Source organism: Colletotrichum karsti (assembly GCF_011947395.1).
Source record: "Colletotrichum karsti strain CkLH20 chromosome Unknown Scaffold20, whole genome shotgun sequence".
Lineage (NCBI taxonomy): Eukaryota > Fungi > Ascomycota > Sordariomycetes > Glomerellales > Glomerellaceae > Colletotrichum > Colletotrichum karsti.
The window spans coordinates 43,552-65,446 of record NW_024065920.1 but is presented as its reverse complement, the minus strand read 5'-3'; the positions used below and the strand labels follow the sequence as shown (position 1 = coordinate 65,446).

Sequence of the window (21,895 nt, the reverse complement as noted above, 5' to 3'; positions counted from 1 at the left end):
TCGAGCCTGAGGATCGCCTTCGACCGGCGGCCAAGTCCACTGAGAGGTGCGCTGTACCCCGGCGGCTCGCTCACTGTTATTGTCTTGACAGCACCGCGTCGAAACCCACCCGAGTCGTGGTCACGTGCCCCACTTGCCCTCGTCTTGCTCCTGCCTATTGATATCTCTCTCGCGCGTCGAGGTTTTGAAAAAAACCTCCCTTCCTTTTTTTCTTCGCCAACGTTGATTTCAAGTCAGAACACCGCTTATCACCGCTTTACAGCGTTTTCGTCTACTGAATATCAACATCGCTCTTCTCTATCGTCTTTTGACGTCGTCTTACTATTACCCCTTATAACACATGCAATCCCCCGGCTATTCAGTCACCATGTTCGAGTCCGTTGCGGAATTGTTGGATCGCTGCCTCCAAAAGGTCCTGGCCCTGTTTCCCCCAGCTGCCATCGGAATCCTTGGCCTTCTCGGCATGATCCTTCTTCCCTCGGTGATGGATGAACTGTATAACCTATGGACGAAGTGTGTCCTGCTTTACGTCGACTTGTTCGTTCGTATTTGCGTCGCCCTGTCCGAGGTCAAGCCCGGCAGTGGCCAAGAGCCCAGGACCCCTGGAACCTGGCCTGGTTATCCCGGCGTGGATGTTGCCCATTAGGACTGGGACACCACGACCGCGGAGCCAGTTATGTGAGTCTCGCTGCTTCGCCCATTGCTCCTTCCAAGATTGCTAACCTCGTCGCCAGGCCCCCCGGCACACCGCATCCAGAGGTGTGCCAACACCATACTCACGACCAGAACGCCCCGTGCGTTTCTGATGCTTGCAAGAACGAGAAGGACAAGTTGCGCGACGAGATTGAGACCCTCCGACAGGAGAATACTGTTCTGAAGGATCGTTTGGTTGTCAAAGAGAAGAGAACGAGCGGCCGCATGGTGCCTACCTCGGTTGCCTTCAAGCATCCGAACTCGAAGACATCCCGCCTGCGAAGGCAATTCTCGAGCAAGCAAACGAACGCCAAGTTGGATGCCGTCGATCTTCCGCCTTCCGCGCCTGCTGCCATTTCGCGGGCACCGCCTGCTTCGGATGACGTTGTTACTCCGGTATCGCCTTCTTCGCCTGCTTCGACGGTCGTAATCACTTCGATCCCGCCTGCCTCACCCCGACCTGTTTTCGTTGCTGCTTCCTCGCCTGCTGTCGTTGCCCCGAGCGCACCTTCCTCACCACTCGCCATTGCTCCGATTTCACCTGCATCGCCCGCCGTCACACCTGCCATCGTTGAGGCGGCCTCCCCTGCTGTCGCGACCCCAGCTCTCTTTATCCCATCGGCAACTGTCTCTCCCGTCGCTCTTGCCCCGGATTCTCCTCTCTCTGATGTATTACCCTCGCTTGGCGAATACGTGGAGAACGACAAGAACGAAGATGACGAGAAAGAGTTCAAAGAGAAGCGTAGCGATAAGGGGAATGCGGAGGACTTGGAGGTATACCACAAGGATGATACCGACGACGACGACGACGATGATGAGGATGAGGATGGCAACGGCCCAGAAGGTGGCTCTGCAGCGCTTCAGTTGAAACTCGCGCCTTCACTCGCTCCTTCCTCGGCATCGACTGTTGCGCCTGCCCCCTCTCCTCCTTCAGCTCCCATTCGCGCGCCTTCTCCTCCTCCGTCGGTACCGGTGATCGCGCCTGCTCTCCCGTCTGTGGATTCTTCCTTGGGTTTCCCGATTCCGGTCGCCGCTTCCTCTTCCGCTTCTGCTTCGGATTTAGTTCTTGCGCTTGCCGATCCTGATTGTGGTTCTGTCCCGCCTTCCCCTGCTGCCCCCAATTCTCCGGAGAAGCGAAAGCGAAAGAGCTCGGGACCACACTCGCCTATCCGAACGACACCCGCTCCGACTTCCAAGGCCATCGCCGACGCCTACCACACTCCTGTGGGTATTCCCGAGGATATGGAAGGTGTCGTGCGTGAGGCTGAATACGTCAAGGATGAAGACAACCACAATGATGTCGATCAGATGGATGAGGACGAGATTTCGAGGCCCCCGACTCCCATGGATTGGGGCACGTACATCGATGAGGATATCGACATTTACGACGCAACGCCCTCTCTCAGGGCCGTCGTAGGAGACGAAGACCTGGAGATGGCGATACTTCCAGAGCCAGCTATGGACACCAACGTGACTGAGTTACAGATAGCAGTCGACAGGGAGGTGGAGATGGACTCTGGTCTTATCCAACCTCCAGTCGCAGCTCCTCGGCTGTTGGCAGAAACTCCAGATCCGACGACTCTTGTGCTCGCTCCGGCAGTACAGGTCGATGTCAGTGCATCACGCTTCTCGACCGAGATGTGCGGACCTCTAATCCAGGAGCAAGCTGTTGTGTCAGTCCCTGCGCCTGTTACTCCCGTTGCTGCGCCCGCTTCACGGATGACAACTCCGTCGCCGACACGGTATTTGGACGAGACACTGGACGATTTCTCCCCTACTCTTCCACCATCACCCGGAAGTTTCGGTGGCCCGGCATTCCCATCCTCACCCGTCTCCGAGACTTCTCCGGGATCTTTCGCCCTGTCGCCATCCTCTCTCATCCTCTCGCCTTCCTCTCTCGTCCTTTCGCCTTCCTCTCCTGTCCTCTCACCTTCCTCTGTTGTTCTTTCTCCTGCCTTTTCTCTTTCCCCAGTCCTTGAGGATTTGAATAACGAGGAGACAGAGGCGCAGACGGAGACGGATGCGGGGGTAATTGTCGAAGAAGTGAAGGCGGACGATTCGGAGGCAACACCGAGAGCCCCAGCCTCGCCAATCGTGGCACCATCCTCTCCTTTGGCTTCTTGGACTGTGCCTTGGACGCCGACCCCGGCTCCTAGAGTCGTGGCCATGGCTCCTGCGCCATCGACACCTGCCATTCCGACCCGTAGAGATGTCACCCCTGCACCACCGACAACTCCGGCGTCCAGCAGAACCGTTGTTCGTCCCCCTCCCCCTCCTGGGGTGTTTCGGAGGCCAGCGCGGTCAGCCAATCCTCTGCTGGCACCGCGAAGGAAGCCCAAGCCGCAGGTTCCTCGAACGAAAGACGCACCCTGTGCGCAGCTTGGACAAGATGGCCGTCCAATTCGTTCTCGTGCACCCTCGCCGGCTCTTGAACCATCGGCTCCTGCCCCGACCACTGCGCCTGCGCCCGCTTTTGGCGGCTTTTCGCCCTCCCCGTCTCCTGCAGGCCCACGGCTTGCAATCTTCCCAATCTCCGGACCGATGCCGGCTACGCCTACGCCCCCATCCCGCCGATTGTACCCGAGTACACCTGCCGTCAAGCGAACCCTCTCAAGCGCAGAGGCAGACTATTCCCCACCCCATATTGTCAACTTCCAGGGACGGGCGATAGCCCAGCTACCAGCTCGGGCCAAGAAGGAGCGGTCTGCGGCAGACGAGGAGGGGCGGCGGCAGGAAGCAGCAAGGGCCAGAATGGCATGGAAGCAGAGAGTGGAGGAGTTGGAGAGGCAGGAAGCTTCGCGTGCTGCTGAAGAAGCACCTCGGGCGAGAATGCCACGGGTCGGAGCCATCACCGAGGAGGTAGCTCCTCTGAACAACAGCCTGCTTACGGTGGGCTCGGATGAGTTGCATGCCGAACTTCGGCACATCCTCTCGCCGTTGTATGGCATTCTCGACCGCCCCACCCCAGACTGTCCCGATGGCAGAACCCTCAAGGCTTACGACCGGAGTGAGCTCCAGTGGCGCGCTCTGCGAATGTGGAGAGCGTCGCTCGAGCAGCCCGATGGAACATTCCTCACGAGGGTACACTTCGAGGGACTAGTCAATATGTGGATGGAGGAGTTCCTCGACCTCCTAGTCAGAATACGGATCCTAATCAAGGACGAAGAGGAGATAGAGGCGATACTAGACGAGTGGAGGGGAGAAGTCGATCATCAAGGACGACGCTAGGGGTAAAGAAGCCACCATGAAGCAGAATGGAAAGCGAAGACGTCGAGACGCCAGAAAAAAAAGAAAACACAACAAAAACAGAGAGACAGTGAAAGACGGAGAAGGAGACAAATGTAGGACTACAAGAAAGCCTGCCAATACAAGCAGGCAAGCACTGTTATTGTTTTTGTCTAAGTATATCGGCGGAATGTCTTTGTCGGAATTACCTATTCTTCACCTTTGTCCAGCCATTTGTTCCGCCACCTGCCGTGCGATTCTGCGTGCCTTCGCTCTCTTCCATGGCCCAAGCATCATCCTCCAAGACTTCCCACTCGGGCGCGGCTACCTCACTCAACAGCTTCTTCTTGAGCTTGTCGGCAAGCTTCAAGGGGCTCGGGAGCTTGAAGCTGCGGACGAAATCGGAACCCTCTGCACCACCCAGGAATGCGTGGGCGGTACCGTGGGAGTATCGTCCCATCCAAGATGACACTTTGCCGATCTCCTCCTGCTCGGGGGTGTCATGCTTCGTTGCGGGAGATGACGAAACAGGGGGGTAGATGCGACCCGTCTGAGTGCTATGAAGCTGCTGGCCGATGAGAAGGTTGTACAGATTGCGACCCATGTGGCAAACGTCTTCGAAGGAGTTACGGTCACCGACGGAAACCCCTTGAGTGGAGCAAGCCCACGCGATATCGTACGCCAAAAGAGTAACTCCCTCGAGGAAAAGAGAGTGGACGGCCGGGTCTTCCTTGGCGAGGACTGGGAGCGCCTTGTCGACATAGAGGGGCCGAGGTCGCGGCACATACTGTGGTTGGCTGTCGCGTTCGTCTGAACTGAGGTTCGGGATGACAGACGTACCCGGGAAGGGTACATCGCCGTGCTGATACGACGATGTAAGGTTGAAGATCGTGGGGCGCGGGTAGTCCCGACGCGGCAACGTGATCTCTGCAGGCAGGCGGATGGAGAGGTAATGCGACGTCAGGGCGACAATGTGGGCCATGTTGGCGAGTGAGGTGGATAAGACCTCGGGAGACGCAGCTTCGCAGGTCAGTAAAAGTCATTGTCATCAGATGCTCAGATACTCACCATTCATAGACGAAAGATCAATGACATCAACGCCACCGATCTTGTAGTCGTATCGAGACGAAGAGCCTTTCTTGATCCGACGAAGACCATAGAGCTTTGCTGCTTCCATACACAGAAAGGCTCGAGTGCCAGCCATGTTGTCGGCGCTGCGGTTCCATTTATACTTGTTAACCGAGATGGAGCGTTCACTCTCGTCCAGCTGCCTTGCTCTGCGCGCCTCGATGCCGTCCGAAACAGAGGCTAAGTCCGACTTGCGGCGCGAGAGAGCAGCCTTGCGATCCGCGATTTCCTTCTTGGCGGCAGCGATCTCATTCTTCAGCTTGTCGGCTTGTGCGATGATCTGAGCGGTCCGGTCTTCAGCTTGCTTCTGTTCGGATACGGACGACTCCATAGCAAGATATTGATTGGGCGCATCAGTGGTTTTGTCCTGTGAGAGCAAATCGTTGATCTGTTGCTGAAGGCCCTCATTCTCCATCAAGATCTGGAGGTTCTTGAGACGACCCTCATAGCAGTGGTTGCGCGCATCAACGGCGCAAAGGAAAGGCCGTTGCTGGGTATGATGCGGTTTCTGACATATGTCGCAATTCATCTTGACGGCGTCTATCGACACAGCGAAGGCGTCGAGTCGATGCGGTAACCACACGAGGACTGAGCGGCATGAATCCAAGGGTCGGCAATAGCGATGACGTTGGGAATTTGAGTTTCCGACGGATATAGCTGAGTTGAGCCCCCAGATCTTCGGAGGAAGCGGCGACCTTGAAATACGCAGTTTCCGGAAAAGAAAATGAGTCGGCCGCGGTGCTCAGGCGACCTGACTGGGCAGGTCTCGTTTGAAGGTCGTCGAGTCACGAGGACGAGGTCGGGTGAGAGACGATTGAAGTGAAAGGGAGCCAGAAGAGGAAACACTCGAGTGCCGTTGGCGCAGCGGGACTCCGGCAGGCAGCAGGGGTGGTCCTAACTCATCCCGTCCAATTTGGATCCCTGTCGGGCGCCACATTTTTCCATGGCCGCGCCACAACTGCCATTTTGGAGTTTGGCAGTTTGCGACAGCAGGCACCACGCACGACCACTTTCCCACAGTCGGGGGCCGTTCAGTGAGGTGGCCGCTGTCAGTCCTGCTTTCTTCCACTAAAACGACCTTCGGTTTGCACCAAACCTCAACCTCAACTCAAACCAACCAACAACGCTTTCCTCAAAGCGCGTCGATTAAAAATCTGAGTTGGGCCGGCGACCAATCTTCCGTACGGTCAAGTCGATACGAACTTAAGGATCTCAAACATCTCAGAGACCTCAAACAGCGAAAATGGCCGACGAAACCAAGGAACAGCAGAAACCCAAGTCTCTTCCGAGCACCAAGACGCCCGAGCCACGGCTGGACCAGCAACTGCCAAACGGCCACGGCAACATCACGCCCGACACTCCTGGTGTCTTTCCTTCTTTCGACTGGGAGGATTTTGAGGCCCGTTATGAGAAGGCTCTCGTCGACGCCGACGAGAAGGAGCGGGAGTTGTTGCAAGAGTTCGAAGGTCTTGTGAAGGTGCGGTGAACTGCATCAACTGCACTGATATTCACTGACCTCGCCTACAGTACTTCAACGTCTGGGCATCCACATCCAGCGCCCACGACAACGACCGCGCCGTCAAGCGCCTTCACACAAGACAGAGATTCGTCAACATACAAGAAGAGAACATGGCTCAGAAGCAGCGGCACAGTGAGTTCCTCCCTGCAACATACTATCGACGTGCTTTACTCACACCGTCTCAGTGACGGAGGTCCTCCACGCATTCCAGAGTGCGCTTGCGTTGTTGAGCCGGACGTAGACTTCTGATCGAGGAATTGGGGGCTGAGTGATGGACTGTAATGTTCCTACACTTATGCAGAGAAATGCACACGATTTTGGTCGCTGCACCTGATCGTGTTCACTTCTCGCCCTTTTCCAGCGTGACGAGGTGAGGTCCCCACACGTGACCCAAGCTCGCGGACGCGCCTGGTCCACCTCATTTCTTTGGCCTCAGTCCGTCATCTTTTCAACATTTCTTTATTTCATCCCCAGCTCAACCACGAAAACTCTTTCATCACTATTTTTGGCCAGCCAACATGGCCACTGTTTGCCCTGACCAGCCCCGGGCTCAGTTAGCCATCCCAAACATCAGCAATGTGAGTATCTCTACGCGAAGCATCCGTCGCGTTCCAGTTACTAACTCCTTCCAGGATGAGTTGGTATCATTTTTCGAGTCGCACTTCTCCGACGCTGCCATTCAAAAATTCAGTACGGATTTTCTGAGCCCTGAGAAGAACGCAGGCGCCACAGATGCGAGTGTTTTGTACCATGGTGACGTCGGCGAGGAAGACTACTACGAGGAAGAGGAGGATGACCTCGGCTACTACCCTGACGGCGTGAAGCGCACGCTCACCGATGAGCAGATCGCTATGTTCCGCCATTCCGAAATTGAGGCTTTGAGGAAAGAGGAGGAGAAGACCGCGGAGCGCCGCGCAGCTGCTCCTCAGCAAACGCTCGAATCTGGCGAGGTCGGCGACCATGTCGACACAAACGACACCGAGACATATCACCAGCCGTCCAAAACCAAGAACAAGAAAAAGCGGAAGGCTGGCAAAGCCAAAAACCAAGAACCGAAACCCGACCTGCGCAAACGAACCTGGGACGTCGTTGAAGCTGGTCTAGACTCGCTCGATTACGACTGATTCAAGCTCAACAAGATCAAATTTAATCACAATCAACGCCCTGGTTGTTGCTGGGAGGAATAATCGGCCGGACACACGCTGTTGGACCTCCCATGCACGCCAAATATTCTGACTGGCTGGCGGAAATTGTAGGCCGGTCACACGCTTGCAGATCTGCCAGTTCAGTCTGATGCCGATGTTGAGAGCAACTGACTCCATCACTTGGGCTTGATCTTACAACGAGAAGAGCAATCTCCAACCAACGCCTGGTCAACGAAACGCAGAGGTATGTGGATGTTTTTTCCTTTTGTCTATTTCACACATGCAATGATGAAAACTTCGTATCGTCATCCTTAGTCGGATCCGAAGCTCCAGGCAGACGACGGCAATCGGCCTATGGTTGACAGCCTGATCTCTGAGAGCTTGGACATGTCGAGCAATAATCTTCTCTCTGAGCATGCATCATGAACTTTTTTCCTTTCCTTTTGGCACAAGCTTGACTGCGGATGCTAACTTGTGCAGACAGTTTCACTGGCAGAATTGGTGTCGAGGAGGGATTTGGCAGAGATGATATGTTGATGCGTTGGACTATGCCTCACGGAGACTGTTTGGTGTCACTTGATGGTGATTCAGTGACGAGGCAAATAATCTTGTGATATGAATACAAACAAATACCAGTATCATGACTTCAAACTGAACGATGGAGGATTTGACTTGTCTCCTGTCTGCATGTGACGTGATTGTTTGCTTGCTTACCGTTTTAGGGACAATCTACATCACACCTCCACGCTGTAATAACTGCGCGGATACGGAGCCAATACCACGACGATGACAACGACACTGACAATAGTAGTGACACCAGGTTGTTGACTTGCCCTTGGGGTTGGCGTTGACTGAACTTGTGACGGTGTGATTTAGTCCGCACCTTGTTTTATGAAATGCATTGTTTCGACTTTCTTGTACTCGAATCGGTCTCTGACACGCCTCGGGAAGAAAGCGGCAGGACATGCGTCTAGAAGCCTGCTGGCTTCGGGATGGCATTCGTTACCTGCCCTACGGATACTGAGCGCAACTGGCAGCTGGCAGCATCGAGATTGGACGGTGGGGCTTTGGTGACGCACGGATCAGGTGGCCTTGTGTTATCGGGCACGGTCTGGACGATAAGCGCGTAGGGACCCGCCTTGCCGCCTCGGTCGAGGGCCAATCACTGAGAGGTCCGCTAAGCCTGATTTTGGACATCCCACCTTGATTTACTCCCTGCCCCGTTCCAGTGTCCCTTCCACCACTCACTCCACGTCCACGCTTGACGCTTGCCAGGCGACCAACCTCAGCCACGCCGAGACCCCTCCTCCCGTCGTCTTGCCCACCTTCTCCGACAAATTCCAACCTCACGCAACATCACCAACCGTTCTTCTCGAGTCCTGCGCCCGATCGCAGGCAACGGTAGCCCAACATGGCGCGGGTTTACGCAGACGTTAACCAGAACATGCCCCGCAGTTACTGGGACTACGACAGTGTGAATATCAGTAGGTTTTCCTCTGCGCTGGTTCCCGTCGCGCCGATCCGGTAGTTTTGGGTTCGACCGAGGCTCTACCATCTTTTCCGGAGCTTCCTTACCGCTTTCTGTCCCTCCTGGAATCGCGATTACTGACATCTTGTCCGGCAGGCTGGGGCGTGCTCGAGAACTACGAGGTCGTGAGGAAAATTGGTACGTTTTTTTCCTGCATCCGGTTGGGGGTGGCCCACGCGCGCCGGCGCCGCGCATGCGCAATCCTGCATACTTTTTGCGCGAGTCGAGGTCGAAGCAATATCGGGCAAAGCTGACGCAGGGCTACAACTGCAACAGGCCGCGGAAAGTACTCGGAGGTCTTCGAGGGCATCAACGTCGTCAACTACCAGAAATGCGTCATCAAGGTCCTGAAGCCCGTTAAGAAGAAGAAGATCAAGCGTGAAATCAAGATCTTGCAAAACTTGGCCGGTGGTCCCAATGTCGTGGCATTGCTGGATGTTGTCAGAGATTCGCAAGTACGTTGAACCTCCTCTTTGCTCAATGTGCGCCATCAAAACTTTGGAACCAATGACTGACACACACCCTTCTTCGCAGAGTAAAACGCCGTCGCTGATCTTCGAGCACGTCAACAACACCGATTTCAGGAGCCTGTACCCCAAGTTCAACGATCTGGACGTTCGTTACTACATCAACGAGCTCCTTAAGGCTCTCGACTTCTGCCACAGCAAGGGCATCATGCACCGCGACGTCAAGCCTCACAACGTTATGATCGACCATGAGAACAGAAAGGTATGTGGTTTTAGCGGACAACATACGGTTCAGGGCGTTAGCTAACGGTGGAGTAGCTGCGGTTGATTGACTGGGGTTTGGCCGAGTTCTACCACCAGGGCACGGAGTACAACGTTCGCGTCGCTTCGAGATACTTCAAAGGACCCGAACTGCTGGTTGACTTCCAGGAGTACGACTACAGCCTCGACATGTGGAGTCTAGGGGCTATGTTCGCATCCATGATCTTCCGCAAGGAGCCCTTCTTCCACGGCAACAGCAACTCCGACCAACTTGTCAAGATTGCCAAGGTTCTGGGTACGGACGATCTGTTCGACTACCTTGACAAATACGAGATCGAGCTTGATGCGCAATACGACGACATTCTGGGTAGGTTCCAGAAGAAGCCGTGGCACTCATTCGTTACCGCCGAGAACCAAAGATTCGTCTCTAATGAAGCAATTGACTTCTTGGACAAGCTTTTGAGATACGACCACCAGGTATGCTCCTTGGATACTGATGATAATAAGACATTGCTGACAGATTTGTAGGAACGCCTCACTGCCAAGGAGGCCCAGGCGCACCCGTACTTCAACCCCGTTCGGGACCCCGAGGTCTTCAAGCAAAACCTTGCCGAGCAGCGCGCGTCCGGTGTATCCAGCAACTGAACCGCGAACATCGCTCTGCCAAGAACGAGAATTGACTCACGACCGTGATATCCTGCAGTCCGCCGTCCGCATCGGGCCTGCATTCACTAGTCAGCACAGGACCCGACGAGGATGGGTAATAGGCGGCTCACCTGTCATCTACCTAGACCAAATTCACACATCCACTCAATACGACTCTAAACTGATTATGGACATCGCATGCCACGAAATCCCTCCCGCTCCTCCACCTCCACGAAACGGAATGAATCTCAAGACCGGTATCAATCTATTTTGGACGACGGTACAGATGGCAGTGCACGAAGAAAGAAACAAAGGCGTAATCGTCGATTGGGGCGGGAGGGTCAGGATGAAGTTTAGCCCGGCGGAGGAAAGCGAATGGGAAACGGATAGGGGAATTTGGCATGCTAAAGGATCCGGCCCGGTATTTTCACCACATTGAGGGGAAAGGCGTTTCGCGAGGTTGATGCCCCCTATTTCGTTCCAAATGCCCCCCTTTCTCGAGGCATCCCCTCGTCCATGGTTTTGCGTGGATGGCTTTGCATATGTGGTTACATCATGATTTTCCTTTTTATTTCTTTATTACAGAAGCTATCGGGTATTCGTCTATGCAGCGATTAATGAGGAAGCGTTTTGTCCGTTTCCATACTCCCAACCAAATCTTGCCAAACTGCAAACGCTCCATCCATGATGAAATTTCTTTTGTTCGGCGCCAACCGTAACGAAGGGCCTGTGGAGAGATTCCACCAAAACCGTATAGCAATTCTGCCGGAATCATGAACAACCGTCTAAAGACACGCGAAACAGAAGTCCCTGTCACACTTGAACCCTTCCTCCCCGCATCGACGCATGTTCCCCCCCGGCGTGCGGACGAGCGAGCCGGAGGGACTGCCGACCTGGGTCTTCTTGGTGGGCGTCGCGGCGAAGGCCCACGCCAGCTTACGCTTCTTGCTCTTGCCTGTCGTCGTCGTCGTCGCCGTCCCGCTGCCGCCCCCGCCCGCGTTGTGGCTGCGCTGCTTCATGGGCGTGGTGACCTTTGTCTGCGGCCCCGCGAGCAGGACCGGCGCGTAGGCCGTCGTCTTGCGTCCGCTGGACGAGGGGCGCTCTGTGTTGTTCGTCCAGGACTTGAAGAGGTCGAGGGTGAGCTCGTCTTCGTCGTCCGAGATGAGGGAGGCGAAAGAGCGGGAGGGGGTTTTGGCGGGTTTGCGTTGGCGTGGCGTTTTTTGTGGGCGGGGCGTGTTCTTCTGCTCGCGCGGGGTGCTTTCTGCCGGGGTGCTTTCTGCCGGGGCGTCGGTGGCGGTTTCTTGGGATTTGCGCTTGCGAGAGCTTTTTGGTTTTGAGGTATGTTGGCGGGGAGTGGGCTTTTGTGATGTAGAAGTCGCTGGGGGTTCATTCGGCTTCGATACCGGCGCTGCTGGGCGGTGTTCTGGGAAGGCTGCTACTTCTGGACGTTGTTGAACCGATGGGTCTGGGGAGGCGCGGTGCTGCGTCGTTGAAGTAGGGGACTTTGATTTGATGGACTCACGTCTTCTGCGGACCTTTTGTGCGCGGGACGTGGATGGACTGCTCGAATCCAGGTTCAGATGGCCCATGGGGGAGGTTGCCCCCTTTTGGTCTTGGAAGTGAGTTCGTTTGGGACGACGTGGGGGAGTCTGCGGTGCTGCGTCGGGTTCACTTGGCTTTGGAATCGTCGGTAGCTCCACGTCCATGGGTTCGGGGTCGAGCTGAGGTTCAGGTTCTGGCTCTAGCCCTGGCTCTTGCTGTTGCTGTTGCTGTTGCTCTGCCTCTGGCTCAGGCCCAGACTCAGACAGCTCTGCATCGTCGACATCATCCAAAATGATGACGTCGAAGCCACGATCCGCCTCTTGCTCTGCAATGTCAGGGGGTGGCGAGTTCGGCGGGATTGCCATGGGTTTGCTGGGACTAGATGAGGGAATGCCCGCCATCAAATCAAGGGCCTCTGCGACAAGCAGGTCCTCCAACGATTGTTGCTCTTCGGGTTCCACGACGGACTGTCTCTCCAGCGTCGACGGATTCTCGTTGTTTTCCTGCGGAAGGTTGTCGTGCGGGCGGGCGGGCCTGTCGGATGCTTCCTCAGCTTCCGTGGCTTCTTCTACGTCGACCTCCATAGTGTCGATGTTCTCGGAGGAGGGCTCGACTTGGGCCGCAGGCGGAGCCAGAATCCAATCGTCATCTTCCTGCTCAACTCTAACTACCGGCAACTCTGCGGTTTCCATAAAAACATCAGGGGCTGGCGAAGGTGGCTCGACGTTGACGGGAGCGGGAGCAGGAGCAGCTGGTTCATTACCGCGTTTGGCCGCCGCACGTCTCTTTCTCGGTATTGCTCGCTCTTTCGGCATTGCCTCTTCGGCGTCTGAGAAATCATTGTCGTTTTGGTATCTTGTGAAGATTTCTTTGGGGGGGGTTGAAGTCTTCTCAGGTGCTTCACCCGTGGTTATTGTAGTTCCTTCCACAGGAGCAGCGATTGGCCCGGAATCACTTGCTTCCTGAGTGCTAAGGGGCGCCGAGGCATGCGAGAGATCCTCCGTCACGGGGTTGTCCTCCTTTTTGATACCGTAGGTATCGGCGTCTTCGGGTTCTTCAAACTCGGTGATCGTCCCGGGCGGAGGTGACTTCATAACCAACTCGACTACTACCCTATGTTGTGAGATAGTCTGCGTTTCTCCCTCTGTAACGAGACTTGATAATGAGGATGCAGGATCGATGCCGATAGAGGTATCTTCGTTTGGTCCACTTTCTGTCTCATTCTGGCTCTCTACCGGTGTTACGGGCGTCTTCTTTGGTCTTCCAGGGCGCCGTTTGTTATTTGGCCTCTTTTCTGTCGAATCATGTTCCTCGGGGTTGCTCTCGGAGGGCTTCTCGGAACTCGACTTTGCAAGCACCTCGTGGGTATATAGGTCTTCCACTGATGGTAACGGCTGCTCTCGAGCACCGTCCGCAGCCACGTTATCGTCGCTGATGGGCTCTTTTTCTTTTTCCTGGGTTTGAGGTGGCCGTTCCGTCATTGAGACACCGAGAATGTCATCTTCGTCGTCTTCGTTGTCGTCACCCTCGACCGTAAATGCTCGCAAGAGCTTCATCGAAGGTGGCCTCGCCGGCCTTATGTACTCCTGCCTCGCGCGGGAGAACGTAGCCATGTCGATGCGAGGTGGTTTCATGATCATCTTGTCCTGTTCGTCGTCTGGCCTCGAAGACCACACAGATCGGGAACTGATAGGAAACCGATATCTCGCATCGCGCAGATTCGACATGATGGTTTCGCTGAGTGTTTTTGACTCTATTTCAGGGGCTTCCCATGTTGGATCCAAGGTCTGCGGCCTTGAGCCCCAAATGTCGGCGGACGGGTTGGAGCTGCTAGACCCTGGCCTGCCCAGCGTAACAAGGCTGGGGCGTCGTTGAATCTCCATACTTGCTCTGCGAACCAGAGTGGTGGAGTCACTCCCTCCGTTCTTCTTGCCGTGCAGGATCCTTTCTTCGTCCTCCTCATCTGACTGGTCAGATCGGCGATTTCTCTCTTGGTCATCATCCTGGGAACCGAAGGCTTCTTCCAATAGCATACCCTCGTCTTCATCCTCTTCACCAGGAACTCCTGTATCCATCTCATGACGCATGTTCTCCAAGTGGCCATTGTTCGTAAGCAACTTGCCGGTTGCGAGATCAATTTCGTCGCCAATTCCCGTGAAATCTTTTTCGTACTTTTCGAAAATATGCTCAAAGGTTGATTTGAGCCTATGAGCGGCGAATCCTCGAGAAGTCTCGAGCTGAATACCGGGATCGCGCATCTGAGACACATCTTCGGGGTCATAGTTGAGTTCGTCGTATTCATCATTTTGCGACTGGGCCAACGGCGACGGACCCTTCCTCGGTCGTTTGGCTGGAGGTTCCATGATCGTCTTAAGAAAATAAGAATTAATAGTTTATTATGTATAACACCAGATGAATGAGAACTTCTGACGTGAGGAAGGCGATGGAGGATGGACCAGCCCACCACCAAACCTCGAAGTGGTTGGCCGTGAGATGAAAGACGCGGTTCAATTGAACGCGGCGCACAGACCTTTCCGGATTTCGCGTAAAGTGGAATGGCACAGACCATCTCATGTGGGGGCTGACTTTTGTTGCCAGGGAGCACCGCTGTGACCGTCCCTGACTGCTGCGGACTCTAAATGATTAGCGTCCAGGGCACCTACCTACCTAGTGACATTGAGCTTGCGGCCCCTAAAACAGGCGGCTCCCATCCACCTCGCCTGCAGCGACAGTCAGCTGGGCACATCCACTGAGTTCTACCTGCACCTCGACGCCCGATTACATCACCAGACCTCCAACTCTTTTCCCTCGTCTGTCTTTCACCTTCATTCTGATCCGCGCCAGCATGCGGGCAACACCACGATGTATTGCCAGAAGTGCCGCACACCGCTCAGACTCGACAGCTCCCTCGAGGACCTGAACCCCGCGGCTTACGATCTCCTCGTCGGTTCGTACCAGCTGTTGCCCTGACCTATTGTGCAAAGCAAAGCTAATCCCTTCAGCTTCTTCATCGCAGACGTCCCCCAAGAAAACACACTCCTCGCGACTTGCGAATCCCCAGGATAGCCAAAGAAGAGCGCTTTACGACAAAGTATCCCAAAATGCAGCTTCCGCGACCTTCAAGCGCCACGGGAGCGGCCCGTCGACCTCGGCGCAAAGAGACTCGACCATGTCCTTCATTTACCTGACAGAATCTCAAGTCGCGCAGCCCGTGCTTTCGAGACCCGATCCCCCACCGACGAATCCCAAATCGAGAAAAGCCGGGAAGAATGGAACGAAGGGCCAAGACGAGGCGCTGAGTGAAGCCCACAAGCGAGAGCGTATCAATAAGCTCTTCGAGATTCTATCCGCACGATCCGACATCGACCACCCTATCTGCGTCGAGTGCACCGATATGCTAGTCGAAGGCCTGCAGAAGAGACTCGAGACCGCTGCCAAGGAGCGCGACGCCTACGTTGGGTTTCTGAAACAGGTGCAGAGCGATAAGCCGAGCGAGGAGGACATCAGAGCTCAGGAAGAGGCGCTGAAGCAGGCGAAGCAAGCCGAGGCGGATGCAATGTCAGAGCTGCTGCGCGTAGAAAAGGACAAGGCGGCGGTTGATGCCGAAATCGTCGCTTTGGAAGAGGAAGCTGCACAGCTCGACCGAGAGGAGGAGCAGTTTTGGCGCGAGCGTAACGCCTTTGCCACCAAACTTGCCGACTTCCAAAATGAACGCGACAGTATCAACTCAAAGTTTGACAACGACGCCCAACTGCTGGAGAAACTGCAACGATCCAACGTATACAACGACACTTTCTGTATCAGTCATGACGGCACTTTTGCAACCATCAACGGCTTGAGACTGGGTAGAACATCCAGCAAGCCTGTGGACTGGCCCGAGATCAACGCTGCCTGGGGACACGCCCTTCTCTTGCTTGTCACGGTGGCAGACAAGCTTGGTTACAAGTTTGATGGGTTCGAGCCGCAGCCGATGGGAAGCACCTCAAAGATAATCCGATACGAACTTCCATCTCCAGCCGCCAGTCGCTTGGGGTCGCATCGAAACGCGCCCCCGCCAGCGCCAAAGAAGCATGTTTTGGAGCTCTTCTCAAACGGAGACCTGCCTCTTGGCCTGACATTCATGCACCGCAAATTCGACAATGCCATGGTTGCGTTCCTCGAGCTTGTGCGGCAGCTCGGCGCCTTCGTGCACAGGCAGACTGAAGCCGGTGGCCATCCACTCAGTCTTCCCTATAAGATAGAGGGTGACAAGATAATGGACGTCAGCATCAAGCTGGGTATGACACAAGACGACGGGTGGACGAAGGCATGCAAGCTTACTCTTACGTGCTGTAAGTTTTTATTGGCGCACGCTAGCAACGTGAACACTACAGCCAGAAACGCAAACAACTAGGCAACTTGCCAGCAACTTCTTCTAAAGCACCAAGAGAAACGGATTCTCGGAGTTTGGTGGAGGGCAAAGGTTGGGAATAGAAGCGTTTGGGGATACTGGCGTTTCGGGACACTCATCAAGGGGTGGTTTATCTGGAGACGCGGCGCATATACCTGTAATCAGGAAATCAAGACAACACCATTTACCATTTCAAACTCTCAAGATGAAGCTTCGTTTCACGTAGCTGACGAGCAAGTAGTTGATTATCGGTGAGATTACATCCGTACACGAGCCCGAATAAGCCTGGGTATCACCGCCGTATCAACCACGACTGACTGGAACATTGCAACCTAAGGTATTCTGCAATAGCGTCTCATCCGGATCATCATCCGAGTTCCACGTGATGACGCTAGTTTCAATGCCGCAGTCTCACTGCATCTACACTTCAGTCAGCCCCGAATCTCAATCTCGCTCGCCGATTGGCGACTTCGGCAGAGCCAGGCAGCAGAGTGCCTCACAAACCACAGTCCGCCTGGCTGCCTTACCGTCTCACACCACAAGCCGCCTTTATGCAAGTCCAGAACAAATACACGACCGAGTACCAATCCCCTTGAGGGTGAATCGCTCATACCGAGGCGGGGTATCTGCCGCCCCGTTTCCGGTACCAATGAAATCGAGAGCACGATATGAGGTAGAATCATCGGTTTCCAGCCTGTCGTTATCCTCGGGGGAGCCGCATCAGGCCGCAAGTGCTCATAAGCGGCCTCCGTTTCCTCCCCTCCATCTCCCCCCGTTTTTCTTTTCATCTCTTTTGCCAGTCTTTCAGCTTGAGACTGACTCCCAATTCGAGCTCCAGCCTGATAACAACACCACTCAACATGATCGGTCGAGGTGATAGGGTGAGCAACATCCAAACATGCGTGCCCACAGTCGCTCACATGGCAAAGACCATCGACGAGGAGACCGGCTCGACGGTGAGCTTTCAGGAAGTCGCCTTTAGGCGTGTTGTACCCCCGAGCGACGACAAGTCTCTGGTTCTTCAACAGGACACCCAAGACACCACAACCCCAGACGTACTATATGTGTTGCATTATACTGGAGCGGGTGGCAAGATTATCAACAGTGAGTATCAGGCATACCCCTTTCTGTAGCCTCCGTACTGAGACGCTTGGTTAGCCCGAGAGAGCGATACGCCATTCAAGGAGATCCCCGACTACGGAGCCGATGAAGGCGAGAGCACATCAAAGCGTGCGGTAGAGCCTGTTATCGAGATCGTCACGAAGGTCTCGTCTGGCACCAGGGGCAGATCTCCTCGGCGCATCCGCCATCCCCCACCCGTGCGCAACTTCGACGATGACGACGACTTTCTCTCGAGCTCTTCCGATAGCGAAGACGATAATGCATCTGACAAACCGACCAGGGTTGAACGTACCCGAATGATCATACATTCTCAGAATCTCATCAACGCGTTGAGAGCTATTGTGTCCTATTACCCTGACCTAAACCTCCTCGGAGAGACAGTCAAGATTGATGCACCCTACCGTGCCGTCGTGCATCACCGCGAAGCACTTTCCAGGTACAAGTTTCACCAGCCGGCGCATCACTCATCCGACTATGCGCGCGTGACAGCAGAGCATATCGATATCCTCTTGAACTTCATTGAGCAGATCCTTGGTGACTCCATCCGCAAGGAGGAGGAGCGGTATGCGCGCAACATCCCCGTCGCCACATTTGATAACTACTGGATGGCGCTCAAGCCTGGAGAGGTCATCTATGCCAACAACGAGGATGTCTGGCAGCCGCATATCGTCAGCACATTGAGCCAAGAGGCGACATCTGACGGATACAGACGTCAGTGGCTGGTCTCCTGCTGGTTGCTCGAATTGGCCAACAGCAAGATCGTGCGGAAGATGTTCCAGTACAGACTGCCTTCGTGGACTGGCGAGCAGGTCATTCACTCATTGGACGTCATGCCGGCGAGGTTCTTCCCTGGTGACCCCGAGAAGATGCTGCAAAAGCAGATCAAGCTGGGCAAGTTGTACTGGGAGCTACTTCAACGCCCAACGTACATGGAGTATGATGGCTTGTTGGTGCAGAGCCCAAACTCCCGAATTGGGCCTGCATTCCGTGAGCCTTCAGGCTACGTAAGTTGATTCCCTCTGCTATTAGCTTCTGGGAATTTCAACTAACAATCAAATAGATGACTGGCCGTGTCATCTGTGATGCTGACGGTTACCCTCGATTCGCAATGCGTTCCCCGGAGAACCAAAACCGCCATTCGCGCAATGGACCTCGCTTGCCCCCAGTGCCTATCAACCAAGGACCTCCACCGGCGCAGGACCATTTACCATACTTCCTCCCTCGTTGTGGCTGCGATGTTTGCAACGCCGCCAAGTTTGAGAACGAGCCAGGCCCATTCGCCGCTTTCATCAAAGTCAGCCCGAAGAAGTCCGCCCCTCCAACTAGTGACCTGTTCTACATCGCTTGCACCAAAGTCATCCCTGCCTTCCTTCTCGGCGAGCGCAGATGGGGCCACTTAAACCTCGAGTGCCTCAAGCCTGTCGTTACCGACCGTGATGCCTTCAAGTACCTCGTCCTAGACGACGAGATCAAGATGACGGTCAAAGCCCTCATCGGCAAGTTCGCCGCCAGCGACTCCGGCAGCGTCTCCCCTTGGGGCAACGACTTCGTCAAGAACAAGGGCGAGGGCCGCATCTTTCTCCTCCACGGCGCCCCCGGTGTCGGCAAGACATGCACCGCCGAGTGTGTGGCCGAGCTGACCAACCGGCCCCTCATCTCCCTGACCTCAGGCGACCTCAGCGTCCACTCAGACAGCGTGGAGAACAATCTCTCCTACTTCCTCGAGCTAGGCCAGCGCTTCGGCGCCCTCGTCCTCCTCGACGAGGCGGACGTCTACCTCGAGCGTCGTCGCGCCAAGGACATCGCCCGTAACGGCTTGGTCTCGGTCTTCCTGCGCGCCCTCGAGTACTACCGCGGCGTGCTCTTCCTGACGACGAACCGCGTCCAGGCCTTCGACGCCGCCTTCACGTCCCGCATCCACGTGGCGCTGCACTACAAGAACCTGAGCGACCTTGACCGCGAGCGCATCTGGGCCAACAACTTTGAGCGGCTAGACAGGGACTCCAACGGCCGCGTCAGGGTTTCCGTTGCCACCCGGGACTACGCGTACGAGTCGAGGGATGTGCGGTCCTTGCGCTGGAACGGCAGGGAGATCCGCAATGCGCTGCAGACTGCGCTTGCGCTTGCTGAGAGTGATGCTGCTGACGAGGGGAGCGAGAAGATTACCGTCATGGACAAGCATCTCAGAGCCGTTGTGAAGATGAGTCGTGGTTTCAGGGACTATTTGCGCAGCGGGAGTGTCTATGATGGCGAAAGTGAGCTTGGTATTGAGGATGAGGAAGAGGAAGAGGAGATCTACTCGGACTAGGCACCTCTGGCAGGATACGGGATGATCGTAGGATGCTGGCCTCCTTTGTTTGGGGTTTACTAGTGGCTTTCAACGTCAAGTTGTGAATCAAATTGTGTCTGATGGTTTGGTTTTGAGAAAGTCGGGTTGACTACACGTTTTGCGAGCCAGGTCTCGTCCATACTTGCACCGGACAGACGTGCTTCATTCATTCAAGAATAATAACATACGTTACTCAAAAAGTCCGCCACCGCTTGATATCCATGACGTCTAAACACCAACAAAAGACCACTCGCCAAGACACTGTTCTACGCAGCTTTCCCAACATGCTTCGCCTTCCGGATCATGTGCCTGAACGTGTATCTCCCCCACCCCCGATTCCCTCCTTTCCCACCAGGCGCCCATTCATCAAGATCGTAATCGTTCCTCCCGACCTCCTGAAATCCAGCCCTTTCGTAGACAGTGTAGCTCGAAGGCGAAGCGTGAATCCAGCACGGAAGGCCATCTGCGTCGATCCCCTCGAGCCCTTTCTCGATCAGCTTGGTAGCGATTCCGCGTCGTTGGTAGAGCGGATCCGTAGCCAGACCCTGCAGAACCATGTACGTCTTGCCCTTGAGATGATTGTCCTCCATCGACACCCTGTCTTTGTACATGAGCCCTCCCAGAACTCGAGCTGGATCCTTTGGCTTTTCCCGGGTTTCCTCCGCCGGCGTATCGGGGGCCGGTTTTGAGTCACTCGTGTCGCTCACCAACGTGGCCGCCGGATCCTCGGCTTCGCTTTCAGTCGGCGTGGCTTCCTTGAGAATCCAGCAAGACCATCCCAGCACTCGCCCGTCGGTGTCAACGGCTTGCATGAGCTTGGCGGTTGGATCCGCGATCCATTCCTGGATGGCGTCTCGCATGAGGTTTGCATGTGCGTTTTCGTCGCGGCCGAGGAGCATCAGGTTCGAGAATTGATCTGTTTTGAAAGCGGCGGTGTGGACTCTGAGCAGAGCTGGGACATCGTCGAGGGTGACGGGGACGATTGAGACGTCCAGTTTTGGGTTGCCGCTCGTGTCAGATTGATCTGTCATGGCTGGTGTCATGAGATCTACCCCTCATCACCGCCGGGCTCGTATTCAACAAGAACAACACTGGATACAATGAGTCTTCAATTGATTGCAGTGTGCCCAATCTGACAATAGTTTTACAACGGTGGTATCTTTCTGCTGTATTCTGCTGGAGGGAAGCAAGGTATAAGGAGGTTATATTCCGTAGCCTGAGATGAAATGATAACTTGTTTCTTGTTTTTAAACACACAGGTTTGATATGAGAGGAACTTTGGATCGCTTAATAAAATGTGTCAAGAAGCAGGGGTTCTAAGGGCTAACGCTTTAAGGATGGTGATATCGCCGTGCCCCCCAGCTTGCATCTTCGCGATTTCATGATAGCGAATGCCAGCCCGAGTGTTCGCCTTCCTGCCATCTCTTGCCACTGCTGGCATTTACAATAATCCAATTTTATCTCTTGATGAATACTTGAGGGGCAATAACGACAACTGACAATAAGCACAACACTAGACCTACCAACAACGATACTAGACCTACTAGCGGCAAGGGCAATCACAGAGGTAGCGAGAACCCGAACCGCGATGCGATCACACAAAGACAATACGTACGAAATTTATAAGAATGAAGTCCAAGATCTGCTTTGACAATAGCGTTGTATCGATTGTCTTGATCACGTGGGCTTCCTAGCGCTCATTCCTTCCAAGCGGTGGTAAGATGGCGGAACGTTAGCCCGGCATAAGTGTCTTGAACGGAAACATCTCACTCGTCATCGCTATTTCGTGGCTTGGTTTAGTCTCAAATTCGTGTCTGCATTTCAACACGTGATTGGCTTCGGATCAATGCGGAAGAGGCGTTGATTCAACGTCGAAGCAACAACAACAACATTGCCCGAGT

The 21,895-nt window shown here is 54.8% G+C and overlaps 7 protein-coding genes across 7 annotated transcripts; 4 read left to right on the top strand and 3 right to left on the bottom strand.

Annotated features, from left to right (window-relative positions):
* Positions 1-367: 367 nt before the first annotated feature.
* On the top strand, positions 368-3,921 carry CkaCkLH20_06622 (uncharacterized protein; the record flags this gene model as incomplete). The annotated part of the gene is made up of 3 exons (XM_038889339.1): positions 368-617; positions 675-678; positions 735-3,921. The coding sequence occupies 3 exons, from the start codon at positions 368-370 to the stop codon at positions 3,919-3,921; spliced, it is 3,441 nt and encodes a 1,146-aa protein (XP_038745151.1).
* Positions 3,922-4,123: 202 nt separating this feature from the next.
* On the bottom strand, positions 4,124-5,575 carry CkaCkLH20_06621 (uncharacterized protein; the record flags this gene model as incomplete). Its single annotated transcript, XM_038889338.1, has 2 exons — positions 4,124-4,938; positions 4,987-5,575. 2 exons carry the CDS (start codon positions 5,573-5,575, stop codon positions 4,124-4,126), a joined length of 1,404 nt encoding a protein of 467 aa, XP_038745150.1.
* A 714-nt stretch (positions 5,576-6,289) lies between these two features.
* On the top strand, positions 6,290-7,689 carry CkaCkLH20_06620 (uncharacterized protein; the record flags this gene model as incomplete). Its single annotated transcript, XM_038889337.1, has 5 exons — positions 6,290-6,523; positions 6,574-6,697; positions 6,751-6,777; positions 7,079-7,143; positions 7,198-7,689. 5 exons carry the CDS (start codon positions 6,290-6,292, stop codon positions 7,687-7,689), a joined length of 942 nt encoding a protein of 313 aa, XP_038745149.1.
* Positions 7,690-9,121: 1,432 nt separating this feature from the next.
* On the top strand, positions 9,122-10,611 carry CkaCkLH20_06619 (casein kinase II subunit alpha; the record flags this gene model as incomplete). Its single annotated transcript, XM_038889336.1, has 6 exons — positions 9,122-9,194; positions 9,335-9,376; positions 9,515-9,693; positions 9,773-9,967; positions 10,024-10,443; positions 10,495-10,611. 6 exons carry the CDS (start codon positions 9,122-9,124, stop codon positions 10,609-10,611), a joined length of 1,026 nt encoding a protein of 341 aa, XP_038745148.1.
* A 785-nt stretch (positions 10,612-11,396) lies between these two features.
* On the bottom strand, positions 11,397-14,516 carry CkaCkLH20_06618 (uncharacterized protein; the record flags this gene model as incomplete). The annotated part of the gene is made up of 1 exon (XM_038889335.1): positions 11,397-14,516. The coding sequence occupies one exon, from the start codon at positions 14,514-14,516 to the stop codon at positions 11,397-11,399; it is 3,120 nt and encodes a 1,039-aa protein (XP_038745147.1).
* A 373-nt stretch (positions 14,517-14,889) lies between these two features.
* Positions 14,890-19,973, top strand: CkaCkLH20_06617 (ATPase; the record flags this gene model as incomplete). The annotated part of the gene is made up of 5 exons (XM_038889334.1): positions 14,890-15,100; positions 15,156-16,484; positions 17,456-17,647; positions 17,702-18,669; positions 18,726-19,973. The coding sequence occupies 5 exons, from the start codon at positions 14,890-14,892 to the stop codon at positions 19,971-19,973; spliced, it is 3,948 nt and encodes a 1,315-aa protein (XP_038745146.1).
* A 287-nt stretch (positions 19,974-20,260) lies between these two features.
* On the bottom strand, positions 20,261-21,025 carry CkaCkLH20_06616 (putative acetyltransferase; the record flags this gene model as incomplete). The annotated part of the gene is made up of 1 exon (XM_038889333.1): positions 20,261-21,025. One exon carries the CDS (start codon positions 21,023-21,025, stop codon positions 20,261-20,263), a length of 765 nt encoding a protein of 254 aa, XP_038745145.1.
* Between the last annotated feature and the right edge of the window lie 870 nt (positions 21,026-21,895).